The sequence below is a fragment of the Carcharodon carcharias genome, chromosome 11, assembly GCF_017639515.1.
Source record: "Carcharodon carcharias isolate sCarCar2 chromosome 11, sCarCar2.pri, whole genome shotgun sequence".
NCBI lineage: Eukaryota > Metazoa > Chordata > Chondrichthyes > Lamniformes > Lamnidae > Carcharodon > Carcharodon carcharias.
In genome coordinates, this window is record NC_054477.1 from 34,926,414 (window position 1) to 34,941,212 (window position 14,799).

The window sequence follows — 14,799 nt, forward strand, 5'->3', positions numbered from 1 at the left end:
CTCCAAGTAAACAAACTCCAGATTGAACTAATTTCAGAACTGCAGCCGAGTGTCTGGTCCGTTTGTTGGTGTGGAAGTGACTCAGTTTTTAGCTCGGGGCGGGGGGCGGGGGGGGCGGTGGGGGAAGAAATCTGTCAATATTTGATGTCGGTTAACCACTGTTCCAGAAATACAACAGGTCTGCAAAAGAACAGGGCGTTCAGTCTTGGGGACTATCACGCACTTTCCAAATCTCTGTTAGATTCAAGTCGCAGAACTTCTAGCAAAGTTAGAATTAGTTCAACTGTTAACTTTAATTTCACGACTGAATAAACAGCACCCCCGATTGCATTTTGCGACGCCAGCTTTTTATGCTTTCAACACGTTTCTTTTAGTTAATGGGGATTTAAAACATCTCCCCCCTCTCTCTCTATTGCTGTATTTTTCTGGAATAAAGTCCAGTTTAGCTGTCAAAATGGCTGTGTGTGTGTGTGTGTTTGTTTTTATGTGAGTAAGCTCCCCGCCATGTGTTTACTCGTGTTGGTGGGCGGACTTTTCTGAGCAACAAGCTCCTCCTCACCAACCTAACTTGAAACGGGGTGGGGAGGGCTGGAAGGTTCCCGCCTTTTCCGATGCGTTATTGGCCGCAAGTCACCGGCTGCTGGGCGAATGGTGATTGTGATTGGAGTATCCAGCTGCCCAGCAAGCTGTCTCCGCCCCTCCCTTCTTTTGTAACGCAAAACCATCAGGTTAGGTGGCTCGGCCCGGAGTACAATACAGCGCTTGTCTGTGCAGGGAGAAGGAAAGTAGGACAAATGGTACGGCAGGGTCATGAAGGTTTATGAGCATTATTATTATTATTATTAGTGCTTTGTCAACGTGTGGCACCAGATCGCTCGCTTCCTACTTTGTGTGTGTTTGTTGGAGATCGGTTTTTTTGGGGGACTTGTTTTTGACAGAAGTGACTTTATTTTTCTTCTGCCCATTTATGAAGTGACGAAGTAACTTTTCTCTCTTTTTACTCCTCGTGTGTTGTGCAAAGCGGGGAGGGGGGGAGGAGGGAGGGAGAGAGAGAGAAGAAAACAAACTTCAAAACTCCAGTCATGGCCGAGGCACCGCCGCTGCAACAGGTCGTCGAGATCGACCCCGATTTCGAGCCGCAATCCCGGCCCCGTTCGTGCACCTGGCCTTTACCCCGGCCGGATTTCAGCTGCGCTTCGTCGCCGGCTTCGGTGAAACAAGAAGGGCAGAGTGAGTTCAGCCTGACCCCGGAAGGGGCCGGCCGGGTGAGTGCTTCGGTGTCGCCGGCTCTCGTGCTGGAGGAGCAGGACGAGGACTTTGAGCAGAAACCCGCTGTTCTGGGTCTCGAGTGCTGCGGTGACTTCCCGTGTCAGCAGCAGCATCAGCACCAACACCAGCAGCCGCAGCAGCAGCAGCAAGTCCCCTCGGCTGGAGCCGCTTCGGCAGCCCAGAGGAAGAGCAGCTCGTCCCGGAGAAACGCTTGGGGGAACCTGTCATACGCTGACCTCATCACTAAAGCTATCGAGAGCTCCCCGGAGAAGAGGCTGACCCTGTCCCAGATTTACGACTGGATGGTCAGAAGCGTTCCTTACTTCAAAGATAAAGGAGACAGCAACAGCTCTGCTGGATGGAAGGTGGGAACAAAATAATATTTATTTTTTAAGTCACGAACTTGTATTTTAAACTTTTTAGATATATATACATAAACGTACAGAAATATTAAATACAACCAATTCAGAGTTAACGATGTTTTGTAAAAGAAAAATCCACGTTCCCAAATATTGTAAGATTAATATACTTTCCAAGTCCACTTAGCGCCAATTGTTGTCCAGGAGGAAGGAAGTCTGATGGGGATGATAGGAATGACCTGAGTGCTTAAATATTCCGCTTTTAGTACAGTGAAATACGTGTAAAATAAAACCCTGAGCTTTTAATGATTTACTACTAATCATAGATTGTACAGCCCACTGAGATAAGGCATTACAATTTTATCATATTTTACCAACTGTTTTAAAGTGTGGAAGAACGCTGTGTTCAATGGAATACCACATGTGTGAGCAAAACAATTCTAGTGGAGCTACTGAAGTAATCAAGGAATTGTCCATTACGCAAGCGGATGAGATCCGCGCTGCTCTCAGGGACGTTGACAGTTTCGTGATGGATTTCTAAATGAAAGCTGAAAAAATCATCTCCCATGTCCCCAAATAACAACTTAGAAAGCACTCTAATAAAGACAGGAAATACTGTGCTGTTAAACATGCGCTGCCTTTTTATGTCACATTATTGTCAAAACTTACATAGCCTTGGCAAACAAGTGACTTGTAAATAAATCGATATTGCCTGACGTACGTCCTAAATTCCCTAAACCAAATAGAGCGTTTTGGTGCCATGAGATGGGTGAGTGGGGGATACTCTGTATCGCTAGCAAAGTCCTTTTTTGTATGGGCGGGGGGTGAACTATACTTGGGGACTGGACTAGCCTTAGTTTAGCTAGTTTAGGTTTTTGTGAACAAGAGAATATCGGAAATCTCTGGAGTAAATTTTAATTGTTCAGTGGCTATCGGTTTTCCTATGAAGTTTTAGTTCAATCCAGATCAGCGTGGCAATATGGTGTAGCTAGATCCCGGCGCAACAGGTAGTCTTCCTTAACAGCCTTTAGAAACAAGTGTCTGTCGTATTTTAAAGATATCCTATATATATCGAAATTGCAGGAAAAACAGAGATCGGTCAGCATCTCCAAAGAGAGAGACAATCTGTAGCCTGTAAGCTGACCTCTTTTCAGTGGGCTAGCTGAGGAAGCTCAGCTTGAGTAAAACATGCGCCCAATTTACAGAAACAAAAATTGCTGAAATACCCAACTGTATACGTCCTGTTCAAAAAATGCAGTTGGTTGGTGTGATTTTCAAATGACCACCCCGCGTTCAAGTCAAAGTTTGCACCTCGCACCGTTCCAGAGTGCAGAGATAAATGAAGTTGTACTCTGTCAAATGCCTGCCTATGGACTCTTGGGGCAGGGTAATGCAATATTCAAACAGCACATTTTCTTGTTTTAAATTTTGAGCGGAAACGGTCTTGCAGCCCTGCTTTGTCTGGTCTGATTTTTTTATTGGGGGGGTGTGCTTTTCTTTTCGTCATTTTGTAATGTCGATTGTGGAAATCATAGTTGTCGGATGAATCACGCCCCAGTCCCGCTGGGCGCATCTGCCAGTCTGTCCCTGAATGTTATTGTTTCAATCACGATCGCACGCGTCTGTCGCTGATGCTTGCACCCTAACCTGCTTACCATCGCTTTGTCCCGCCCTTGGCCTGACCTGATTGGTTCGACTCTGTCACCCCGCCAGCGATTGGACGGAGCGCACTATTGATCATTCCGGGAAGGCGAGCTTGATGTTTTGGGGAGCGGTGAATCCAGTGACAGGCAGAGGGTGACTCATTGACAGAAACAAAGTTACGCAAAGATCTCGAGTCGTTGAAAGTTACCTCGATTTTTAAAAAAATCACCTTTCATCTGGAAACCTATCTGACGCTGGTTATACATTTTTACACATGTTTCGGAGAAGGGGGGGGGGGGGGGGTAACATTGTTTGGGGACAATAACACAGCGAAGGAAAAGGCTTAGATAAATAAGAAACACTTAGACTCAGATTGTGACCTGTTCCTTTGTCAGCTTTCCGCTTTCTCTCGTGACTTACAACAACTTGGAACAGTTTCATGTGTTTTCGTAGTTTTATTTTCTATGTTTGTGTCGCAGTGTTGTTTTTGATATCAGAATGGAAATGAATTTGACGTTTCTGTAAAATGAATTGTGCTATACCCTTTGTTGAGAGCAAAAAAAAAACAGCAGCAGCTAGCGGAACGGTTCGTTATTTTTACATCTTCCGGCAAAACAGCCACAATAAGCCGTGATGCATTTCCTTATAGTTTGGAAAATAACACATTTTTCAGAATTGACTCATTTGAACCCATTTGAACTATTCAATGTTTACGTTACTGGCAGCTTGGAATATTAATTATATTGTATAGGTGGGAATTACCTGTATGGTAAACTACAACACTGACAGACCTTTTATACATGGGACTTTTTACAAAATATCCCCCTTCTTACTCACTTGTTTTGGAGCCATGGCAGGTGCAGATGTGGGGTGGCTCCAGCTGAACTTAATGCACCTGTGAAATGTTTTTACTAAAGGTGTTAACATTTTAAATATGACAGAATATTAAATACCAGCTAATTACATTCAGTGACGTTGTTGTATTTCTTTTGATGATTTCCGTTTATTATACATTATGTTAGGTGGATTAATACTGATTTTTAGCCAATGACACTGTGATGCTGGAGGTCTCTAATCAGATTACTGTGCTATTATCTGAATCTGCTTTTTCATTTTTATTTTCCTTTTGGCACTGATGTGCCTATACACTGACCCTTAGTTCTGTACATCTACGTGGGAGAACACAATCTGTTCTTTCTGACTCTACTTTGAAAAGAGTGCATATCACAGAAAAAGACAAAACAAAACTTCTCTATAAAAGTTCCCTAGAGTCTTGAAATCTGAGCGGTTATTGTGAATGCTCATTAAGGGAGAGGAATAAAACTACAATAGTGATTAAGTGTAAAATTTACAAAACAAGTCAGTTTACCTGTACAATACAACATGATTTGGTAAAATATTGTATAATTTTGTATTTTATTTTCTCCACTATTACATTATATTTTAAAATCTGATTCAAGAGAATGATATATCTGCAAATCAGAGCAACTGGTAGCTGACAACATTTGTTAAAGCAATTGTATTCTAGCACGTTATTCAAGCATAAATAGAGTTCGTTAAAATAAACATTTACAAATATAACTTGCATTATACTAGCACTACTATTCAAAGTAGAGCTGTCTGACTTCTGACATTGAATGAACAGCTGCTAGCAGAATTAAATAAATACGCATCTTTCACCTTTCTTTATCCTATGCTTGTTTCGCCCATCCCCCAAATAGACCTCTACCAGTCTTGACTGAACTTGGAAAAAGGGTTAGTGTGTTGATCAACTGCTTATTATTTGAGGTGGCATTTCAGAGCCATGGCCTCTCCACTACAGCACAACTGTTTTTGTCTTTCGGTGTTTTAAGTTCCCTTTTATCATATTGGAGTGGGTGTAAGAAGAAACATATTCCTAAAAGTATAATCATTGGACACTTAAGAAGAAGCATTTCTGTGTGAATATGCCCCCCTTCCTTTCCCCAATCTATTGTGAGTTGAGAAAATTTCCTGGATTTTCTTCTAATTAGAAATTTATCCAAAGCTCTAATAAAAGACATTTGAAAATACACCTGTTCTGAAAACTACAGCTTATATTTAATGGTTAATTGCTTGCAAAGTTTATGATTGCAATCTTTTTTGATAGGTTCTTTTCCCTTTTATATTTCCTACAGAAAACAACTGTTAGATTTTACTTTGGGTATAAAATTCAAATCTTTTTAATAGCTAAATTAAAACTTAAAAACTATTCCTAATTAATTGCAACCCAGGTTTAACTAAAATATCATTTGTTTAAATATTATATTTGTAGATAGATGTATACTCTCAGGTTATTTTCTGTAATTATTTTTGCATGAAGTAATGTAGATCCCAGTGTCAATCAGCAAAGCATTAGCATTCATAGAGTTACTGATTGGCTAATGTGCTAAGTATGAGCTGACACAGGTTTAAATGTTTTAGTATTAAAGTTGACCCTCGTCTGGAGTGTAGGTGTATATTTTTTAATTGATGGAATATGCTATTTTCATTTTCAAATATAGCCCTTGCAGACAATTTTATTGCTGCTTCTAATAAGGTGATATGCATGTGAGTACTATCAATGATTACAGTTAGTCTGGAATGGTTTGTTGTGGTGCCTTCTTCCCGAGTCTAGTAATATTGTTGCTTACTGATACATTTAGGACCACTAAATATCTGAAGAATTAGTGTGTACTAGTAAGGAAAGGCCAATGAGCACACCTCTTTTTTTGTTTTGTATCTGGCTACAGGATCATAGGACTGAATGGTGCCACTGGTAGCAAGGTTGGACCTGTTGGTGATCAGAAGTGTCATTAAAGATTTGCTATTGCATCGCAATATATTTAAATTGAGGGTATTTTAGTTCTGCAGAAGTGTGCTTTGTGATTTTAAAAATTACATCAGTGGCATGTGGGGTTATTAGAAATGTACCAAGGGAATACTGTGGAAAAATGGTCTAGGTGAGCCAACAGTCTTCTCCCCCACAAAACTGTTAGATTTTGTTACAAATTTCAGTAAACCTTGCCAAATGTATGGCACTTAGAAGAGGGAGAAAAAATGTAATAGATAACAAATTTGCTATATTGTGTCAATCATGATGGCAGGACTAGGTGTGTTAGCAGCAGAAGTGAGGGCAGGAGGAAGAATGTTAGCTGCAATGAGTCACTGTATCTATATTTCAGTTTATCAGCGGTTTAAATGAACATGAAAGTGTCTTGTCTCACTCAAACTGATTCAGTTACTCAGGTAGTTGTGGTTTTAGTCCTATTCTCATGATTAACCATTTACAGTTGCAATTATGATAGAGCGCTTTGCTTCTCAGCTTTGTCTTCAGTGAATTTCCCTCACCCCCACATTCATATTACCTTCAGCCAGAAGGATTAGGTGGCCTGTCCAGACAGTAATGCTACATCTCTGTGAACATGTGGGCTTGAATCATTTAGGGAGAAACCTACTTTCTCTTCTGCAAATTATCTTGCCACACACACACACACACACACACACACACACACACACACCCCCCCCCCCCCCCCCCCCCCCGCCAAAACCCCCGCATAGATCAGCCAAATTCTTTCCCTCTCCTGGTGAAATTCAAGCACTAATGCCAATTAGTTCTAGTTTCCTTCTAGCAAGTTAAAAATTGCAACATAAAAGTGAAGCTGTCAGGTTTATTTCAGGTTATGGTTTAAGTGGAAAGTGATCACTCGCCATTCTAATTGCACAGATATAACACAAAATTGGTTAACAAATGTGGAGCTATCAGGCTTCAGTCTGACAGCTCCCTGTGGTTCTGGACGCACCCATGTCTACACAGTTGACAGCTATAATTGGAATTAAGTGGTGATGTGCATGCAGCTAATTCAGTTTGTAAATTTGGGTTGCAAAAATCAGGTTGAACAGTTAACTTTCTGTGAACATTTTGAGTACACATTTTTAACATTGTGTGATTTAGTATGTGTTACTATCTCATTATTTTCAATCAAAAATCTTTGGCTTCGTCAGTTATCCAGAAAAGGTTCAATTTGAAAATAGTTGAGTTGGCTTGACTTGCCCAGAATTGGAATTTTAGGTTTGATACACTTCTCAAACCTGTTTCTTTTTGTCTGTAATCAGGTGAGATTATCTGATTTGAGCCAGTTTCATCCATTTGGCAGTTCCACCCACACAAACTCAGTGGAGTACCATACTTACTCACTGACAATTGACTCATCTTTTGCAATCATCACATGCATGGGAGGTTAATTAATTCAAATCATACTTTCAGTTCTTGTGTTCGCATGATAAAGATCTGAGTACTTCCCACGTTCCAACCGTAGAAATTTATGAGCCTCTGTTTCAACTGCAAGCAGAGTCCTCTAGTCTTCCCACCACTAGTCTTAATTTTTAAGTTATTGTGATCAACTTCTAAATTAGTGTGGGATAGCTAGCTACCTTTATAATCTTTGTAAAGGAAAATGTTTTGTTTTCAAATGGCTATGGAAAGAATAATGATCCAATGAACATTGACACTTAACTTCCTGTACATAGTCAATTTATAGTCCCTCCACATCAAAAAAGTTGTGTATTATGTCAACCTTGACCCAGTGGTCACACTCTTACCACTGGCTCAGAATGTTATGGTTCAAGAACTCCAGTGACTTGAGCTAATAAGCTAGATTGACATTTAATGCAGTACTGAAGGAGTTCTACATTGTCAGAGACACTGTCTTTCAGATGAGACACTAAATTGAGGCCTTCTTATTCCTCACAAGTAGATGTAAAAAATTCCATGGTATTATTTGAAAAGGAACATACGTGTTCTCCTGGTGTTCTGGCTGGCATTATCCTTCAATCAATCCTCTAAAACAAATTATCTGGTTATTTATATCATTATTATTTGTGGGACTCTGTGAGTAATTGGCTTTCTGGCTTCCCTCTGACCATTGAAGTGACTGTAATTCAAAATATTTAATTGGATGGAAATGGGATGTCCTGAAGTTGTGAATATATAAAGTGAAGAAGCTAAGACCGGAAAGGCCTTGAGGTTGGACAGGAGGGAGAAGCTAGGGAAGCCTGCACACACAATGTTTAAGCCGATGGTTAGCAAAGATCAGTTCAGTCCAGGGCACTTACACAGATTTTTCTGTTAAGATTGGTTAACAGACAGTAAGGATAACTCCTGAAAACAGAAGCAAAGATCGCAATATGTGATTAACCTGCACATGTTCACTGTAATGCAGCTAGCATGCCAACTGCTTGCCTACCAACTCATTATTTTGCTCAGCCAGCACTAACCATGCTCTTCATTGGCTGCACACTTCATCAGGGGGCCGGTAATCCTATCTTGCCAGCACCAGTTAAAGCTAATCTTGACTTCTTAAAGGGGAGGCGAATTGTGGCTGGAGCAGGTGCTGGCAGTCATACAGGAAATGAATCTGACCTAAAAAATAGTGAAGAATGGCATAACACGGGAGAGAGCAGGCTCCAGTGCTTTTGGACGTTGAATTGGAGACCTTGGTGGAGTAGGTGGAAAACAGGAGCTGCAGGGTAAAGGAGGCTCTCCAGCTACAAACTAATGACAATGGGAACAGATGGCATTGACCTACAAAGCTAGGAGTCAAGCCCTAAGTACCCAGATGCAGTACGACAAGAAGTTCAATGACCTCACATAGGACAGTGAATGCATTTTCAAATATCATCAATTACCAACTGTAACGCTAGCCTCAGACAGACACTGTTCAAGTCATCACGCACTCACTAACAATCTCTATCAACCAGGACTCATAGCTATACATGTGTTTCACTTTGCCCTCCTGCTTAATGCTGCTGCATCTCACACCTTGCTCACACTGCCAGCTATTCAACCATGACAGACACATCATCCAAACAGATTTTACCACACTCAACTGAAACACTTCCTCCTCTGGGTTGTTGCCCAACTGAAGGCTGCAGAAGCTAACTGCATGTTCTTCACCTCTTTGAGGAAACTCTGGAATTGTTGTTGGGATGCCCATTGCTGAGGCTGTGACCAGCAGTGGGGCTGAAATCATTGATGATGACTACAGCCAACAATGGACTGCTCAGGCAGTCTCCCAGCTAGGCTGCTCCCTTGCTTCCTTCTCCTGCTAAGCTTCAGCAGCCATTCTTTTGCCTGCTGCTGGCTCCCCGGAAGTGCTCAGTCAGAGTGTGGAAGTAGTAGTATAGTGCTATTGTTGCTGGACGAGTAATCCAGAGACCCAGGGCAATGCTCCAGGGAGCTGGGTGCAAATCCCACCATGGCAGACGGTGGGGAATTTGAATTCGTTAAAAATCTGGAATTAAAAGCCTAATGATGACCATGCAACCATTGTCAATTGTAAAAACCACCTGGTTCACTAATATCCTTTAGGGAAAGTAATCTACTGTCCTTACATGGTCTGGCCTACAGGTTGACTCTTAAATGCCCTCTGAAATGGCCTAGTAAACTACTCAGACTCTTAGTGGATTGATACAACTAAAAGAAAGGGAACCGGAACTAGGCACTGGAAATGACGACGGCAAATGTAGCCCTTTCGACCTTGCAAAGTTCCCCTTGCTAAGATCTGGGGTTAGTGCCAAATTGGGAAAGCTGTCTCACAGACTAGTCGAGCAACAGCCTGACATAGTCATACTCATGGAATGCTGCCTTACAGACAATGTCACACATGCCACCATCACTATACCTGGGTATGTCCTGTCCCACCGGCAGGGCAAACCCAGCAGAGGTGGTGGCACAGTGGCATTCAGTCAGGAGGGAGTTGCCCTTGGAGTCCTCAACATCGACTCCGGACTCCATGAAGTCTCATGGCATCAGGTCAAACATAGGCAAGGAACCTCATGCTGGTTACCATTGTACTGCCCTCTGCCACCGCACAACCAGCCCCCATCCCTCAGTACTCCTCCATGTTGAACACCACTTTGAGGAGGTTGGTGAGGATGAGGTAAAGTATGTTTTCCCCTCTTGTTGGTTTCCTCGCCACCTGCAGCAGAAGCAACCTAGTGGCTATGTCCTTTAGGACTCAGCCAGCTCGGTCAGTAGTGGTGCTACCGAGCCACTCTTGGTGATTGGCATTGAAACCCCCCCACCCAGAATACATGTGTGTCCTTGCCACCCTCAGTACTTCCTCTTTTAAAAATTAATTCATGGGTTGTGAGCTTAGCTGGCTGAGCCAGCATTTATTGCCCATCCCTAATTAACTTTGAGAATATGGTGGTGAGTTGCCTAGGGATGGGCAATAAATGCTGGCCCAGCCAGCGAAGCTCACATCCCATGAATGAATTTTTTAAAAAAAGAAAGCACTGAGGATGGCAAGAGTGCAGAATGTACTCGGTGTGGGACTTCAATGTCCATCACCAAGAGTGGCTCGGTAGCACCACTACTGACCTGAGCTGGATGAGTCCTAAAGGACATAGCTGCCAGACTGGGTCTGCAGCAGGTGGTGAGGAAACCAACAAGAAGGAAGAACATACTTGACCTCATCCTCACCAACCTGCCTGCCACAGATGCATCTGTCTATGACCGTATCGGCAGGAGTGACCACTGTACAGACCTTATGGAACAAAGTCGCATCTTCACAATGAGGTTACCCTCCATCGTGTTGTGTGCTACTATCACTGTGCCAAATGAGATAGATTTTGAACAGATCTAGCAACTCAAGATTGGGCATCCATGAGGCACTGGGGACCATTAGCAGCAGCAGAATTGTACTGAACCACAATCTGTAACCTCATGGCCTGGTGTAACCCCTACTGTACCATTACCACCAAGCCAAGGTTCAATGAAGAGTGTGAGAGGGAATGCCAGGAGCAGCACCAGGCATACCTCAAAATGAGGTGTCAACCTGGTGAAGCTACAACTCAGGACTACTTATGTGCCATACAGCATAAGCAGCAAGTGATAGACAGAGCTAAGCAATTCCACAACCAATGACTCAGATCTAAGCTCTGCAGTTCTGCCACATCCAGTCGTGAATGGTTGTGGATAATTAAACAGTTCACTGGTAGAGGAGGCTCCAGAATTATCCCCATCCTCAATGATGGGGGAGCCCAGCACATCAGTGCAAATGATAAGGCTGAAGCATGCGCAATCATCTTCAGCCAGAAGTGCCGAGTGGATGATCCAGCTTTGCGTCCTCCCGAGGTCCCCCAGCATCACGGATGCCAATCTTCAGCTAATTTGATTCACTCCACATGACCTCAAGAAATGGCTGAAGACACTGGATACTGCAAAGGCTATGGGCCCTGACAATATTCCAGCAATAGTGCTGAAGACTTGTGCTCCAGAACTTGCAGTGCCCCTAGCCAAGTTGTTCAGTACAGCTACAACTGGCATTTACCTGGCAATGTAGAAAATTGCCCAGATATGTCTTGTACACAAAAAGCAGGAAAAATCCAACTCGGCCAATTACTGCCCCTTCAGCCGACTTTCGATCATCGGTAAAGTAATGGAAGGGGTCATCAACAGTGCTAACAAGTGGCACTTGCTAAATAATAACCTGGTCACTGATGCTCAGTTTGGTTTCTGCCAGGGCCACTCAGCTCCTGACCTCCTTACAGCTTTGGTTCAAACATGGACAGAAGAGCTGAACTTCCAAGGTGAGGTGAGAGCGAATTCCCTTGACATCAATGCAACATTTGATCAAGGAAGCTTTGCAAAATTGGAGTTAATGGGAATCAGGGGAAAACTCTCCACTGGTTGCAGTCATATCTAGTTGGAGGTCAATCATCTCAGTTCGTCAGGGTAGTGTCCTCGGCCCAACCATCTTCAGCTGCTTCATCAATGGAAGCTCCCTTCCATCATAAGATCAGAAGTGGGTATGTTTGCTGATGACTGCACAATGTTTACCATTCATGATGGCTCAGATACTGAAGCAGTCCGTGTCCAAATGCAGCAAGACCTGGACATTATCCTGACTTAAGCTGACAAGTGGCAAGTAACATTCATGCCACAAGTGCCAGACAATGACCAACAAGAGAGAATCTAAGCATCACCCCTTGACTTTCAATGGTGTTACCATAATTGAATCCCTCATTGTCAATATCCAGGGCGTTACCATTGACCAGAAATTGAACTGAACCAGCCATATAAATACTATGGCTACAAGAGGTTAAAGGCTGCGAATACTGCGGCAAGTAACTTGCCTCTTGACTCCCCAAAGCCTGTCCACCATCTACAAGGCATAAGTCAGGAGTGTGATGGAATACTGCCCACTTGCCTGGGTGAGTGCAGCTTTAACAACACTCAAGAAGCACGACACCATCCAGGACAAAGCAGCCTGCTTGATTGGCACCCCTTCCTCAAACATTTACTCCCTCCATCACCGATACACAGTGCCAGCAGTGTGTACCATCTACAAGATGCATTGCAAGAACTCGCTAAGCCTCCTTAGACACCACCTTTCAAATCCACAACCAGTACCACCTAGAAGGACAAGGGTTGCAGACACATGGGAACACCACCACCTGGAAGTTCCCCTCCCAAGTCACTCACCTTCCTGACTTGGAAATATATCGCCATTCCTTCACTGTCACTGGGTCAAAATCCTGGAACTGCTAACAGCACTGTGGGTGTACCTGCACTACATGGACTGCAGCAGCTCAAGAAGGTAGCTCACCACCACCTTCTCAAGGGCAATTAGTGATGGGCAATACATGGCATTGCCAGCGACATGCACATCCCATCAATGAATTGAAAAAAACAAGGGATTGCCCCGGGAGGCTGTTCGCAAACCCATGGGTGGCAGGAAGAAAGTTGTGTGTGACATCCCCTCCCATCCCATCTTGACCCCTGAGCCAGCATAAAATTGCAGTTGTCTCAGGGATAATGGATGTAATTTGGCTTTTTCATGAGCCAAATTGACCTTGCTGGGGCAAAGAATCCCCCATCTATCCCAACCGGTGCCCATGCTCCCCCACTGGGGCAGCTTTAAATCCAGCCCATTGTACCTCCAGAGGTTCAGGTAGACAATTGCTCCCTGAGAACCTGGGCATACAGGGCTCCTTGCTGAGAGCCTGTCTTCTGCCAACTTGCCTTGCTCTGTGTTGCTTCTGCTGCTTTTTTTTTGGAGTCATACTACATTCCAAGGGAATGCCTATTAGTACACCCGTGTTTGTGAGCAATTGGTTTGTGCAGCAGCCATGGTATCAGCAACAAGCCCTTAGCATCTGCCATTCAACTCCCTGTAATTTTTTACAACTTGAAACAACTATGGAAAATAGAATTTCTTGCCTTCTGACTTTACCCTGCCAAATTCCTATGAATCCGGCCTAAGTGGTTTGGCTGTGCCACCATTCATGCGTACTCTCCAATGTTACCAATAATTGCCAGTATCTGTGCTGTGCAAATATTTCTAACAATTGTACAGCATATGGATAATACTAATGATATGAAAGTCTGTATTGTATAAACATTACCAATAATAATTAAAAAATATTCATCTATCAAAATAGCCAAGATAATGCTTTTACCAGTTTTGGAAACGGGCAAGTTTTATTTTGTAAATATTGCCTAAGATTGATATTGCATGCAGATCTTTCAATTTTATGGCATTAAATTGCCATTTTTAAAAATGGCACGGAAGATAGTGACAGGCACACCAACATGGTTGCTGTATTTTTTATTTCAGATCATTTTGGGCTACAGGGACATGTTGTAGTTGTATAATTTAGCAGTTGGATGTCAGTCAGCAATATCACCCATACCTGCTTAAACCTGATCTCTCTTTGTCAGAGTAAGCTCATTAAATTTGACAAGGGAAACTGATTTCACAATGAAATGACACTCCTGTCATAAGGGCTGGGGACATTTACTGGTTGCATCATGTCTTATATCAGTTTGAGAGTGGGAAGACCGTCTGTTTGTACACTACAGTTCTTGACACAAATGGTTCTTGACTACTAACACTGATTTTGCAGCACTGGCAACAATGGAGTTAATTGGCTTCTGGTGAAGGCTCACTGGTACTGGCATCTAATGGGTTGCCATGCCATAATTTCTGACTGGAAACTCTCTTGCCTAGAGAGTTTAGCCTCTAACACAATTGACTTAGCAACATGAAATCCATCCTGGCAACAGCTCTTAAAAAGCTGAAGCTTGTCACGGAGGGAAACTTGTGCTGATAGAAGTGGACCAGTGCAGTAAAACTGTCAAAAGTTGAAGGCTTGCCTCGTGCAAAAGGAACATAAACTTTTTTGGGGCTGTAAGTGACCTCCCAGTAAAGCAGTTGATTTCAGCCCCATGCTGTTGTCTAGACCTGTCACACCTGACTGCAAGTTTTTTGCTAGCAAGAGTAGACAAGGGTGAGTTTGCTCCTCAATTTTGCGCCACGTTTTTTGTTTGGCCCGTCAGACTATAAGCTATGCATTGTTGCATATTCTGGAAGGCTCCATTTATACAGCCATCACCAATTTTCAAATAATTATTCATTTTCTGCTGGAGATGGTAACTGAGAAACTGTAAATGTAAGACTTCTCGGCTGAGGTGCTCCATTGCTTTTTTGGAATTTCTCAGTGGAGCAAACATGGGTGCAGC

General features: G+C 43.0%; 1 protein-coding gene across 1 annotated transcript in view; it reads left to right on the forward strand.

Moving 5' to 3' along the window:
* Positions 1-748: 748 nt before the first annotated feature.
* Positions 749-14,799, forward strand: part of foxo1a (forkhead box O1 a) — an 87,915-nt gene continuing 73,864 nt past the window's right edge. The window contains exon 1 of the mRNA XM_041199670.1: positions 749-1,634. Within this exon, the coding sequence (XP_041055604.1) occupies positions 1,083-1,634 (552 nt within the window). The 5' untranslated portion in view covers positions 749-1,082. The remainder of the gene's footprint in view (positions 1,635-14,799) is intronic.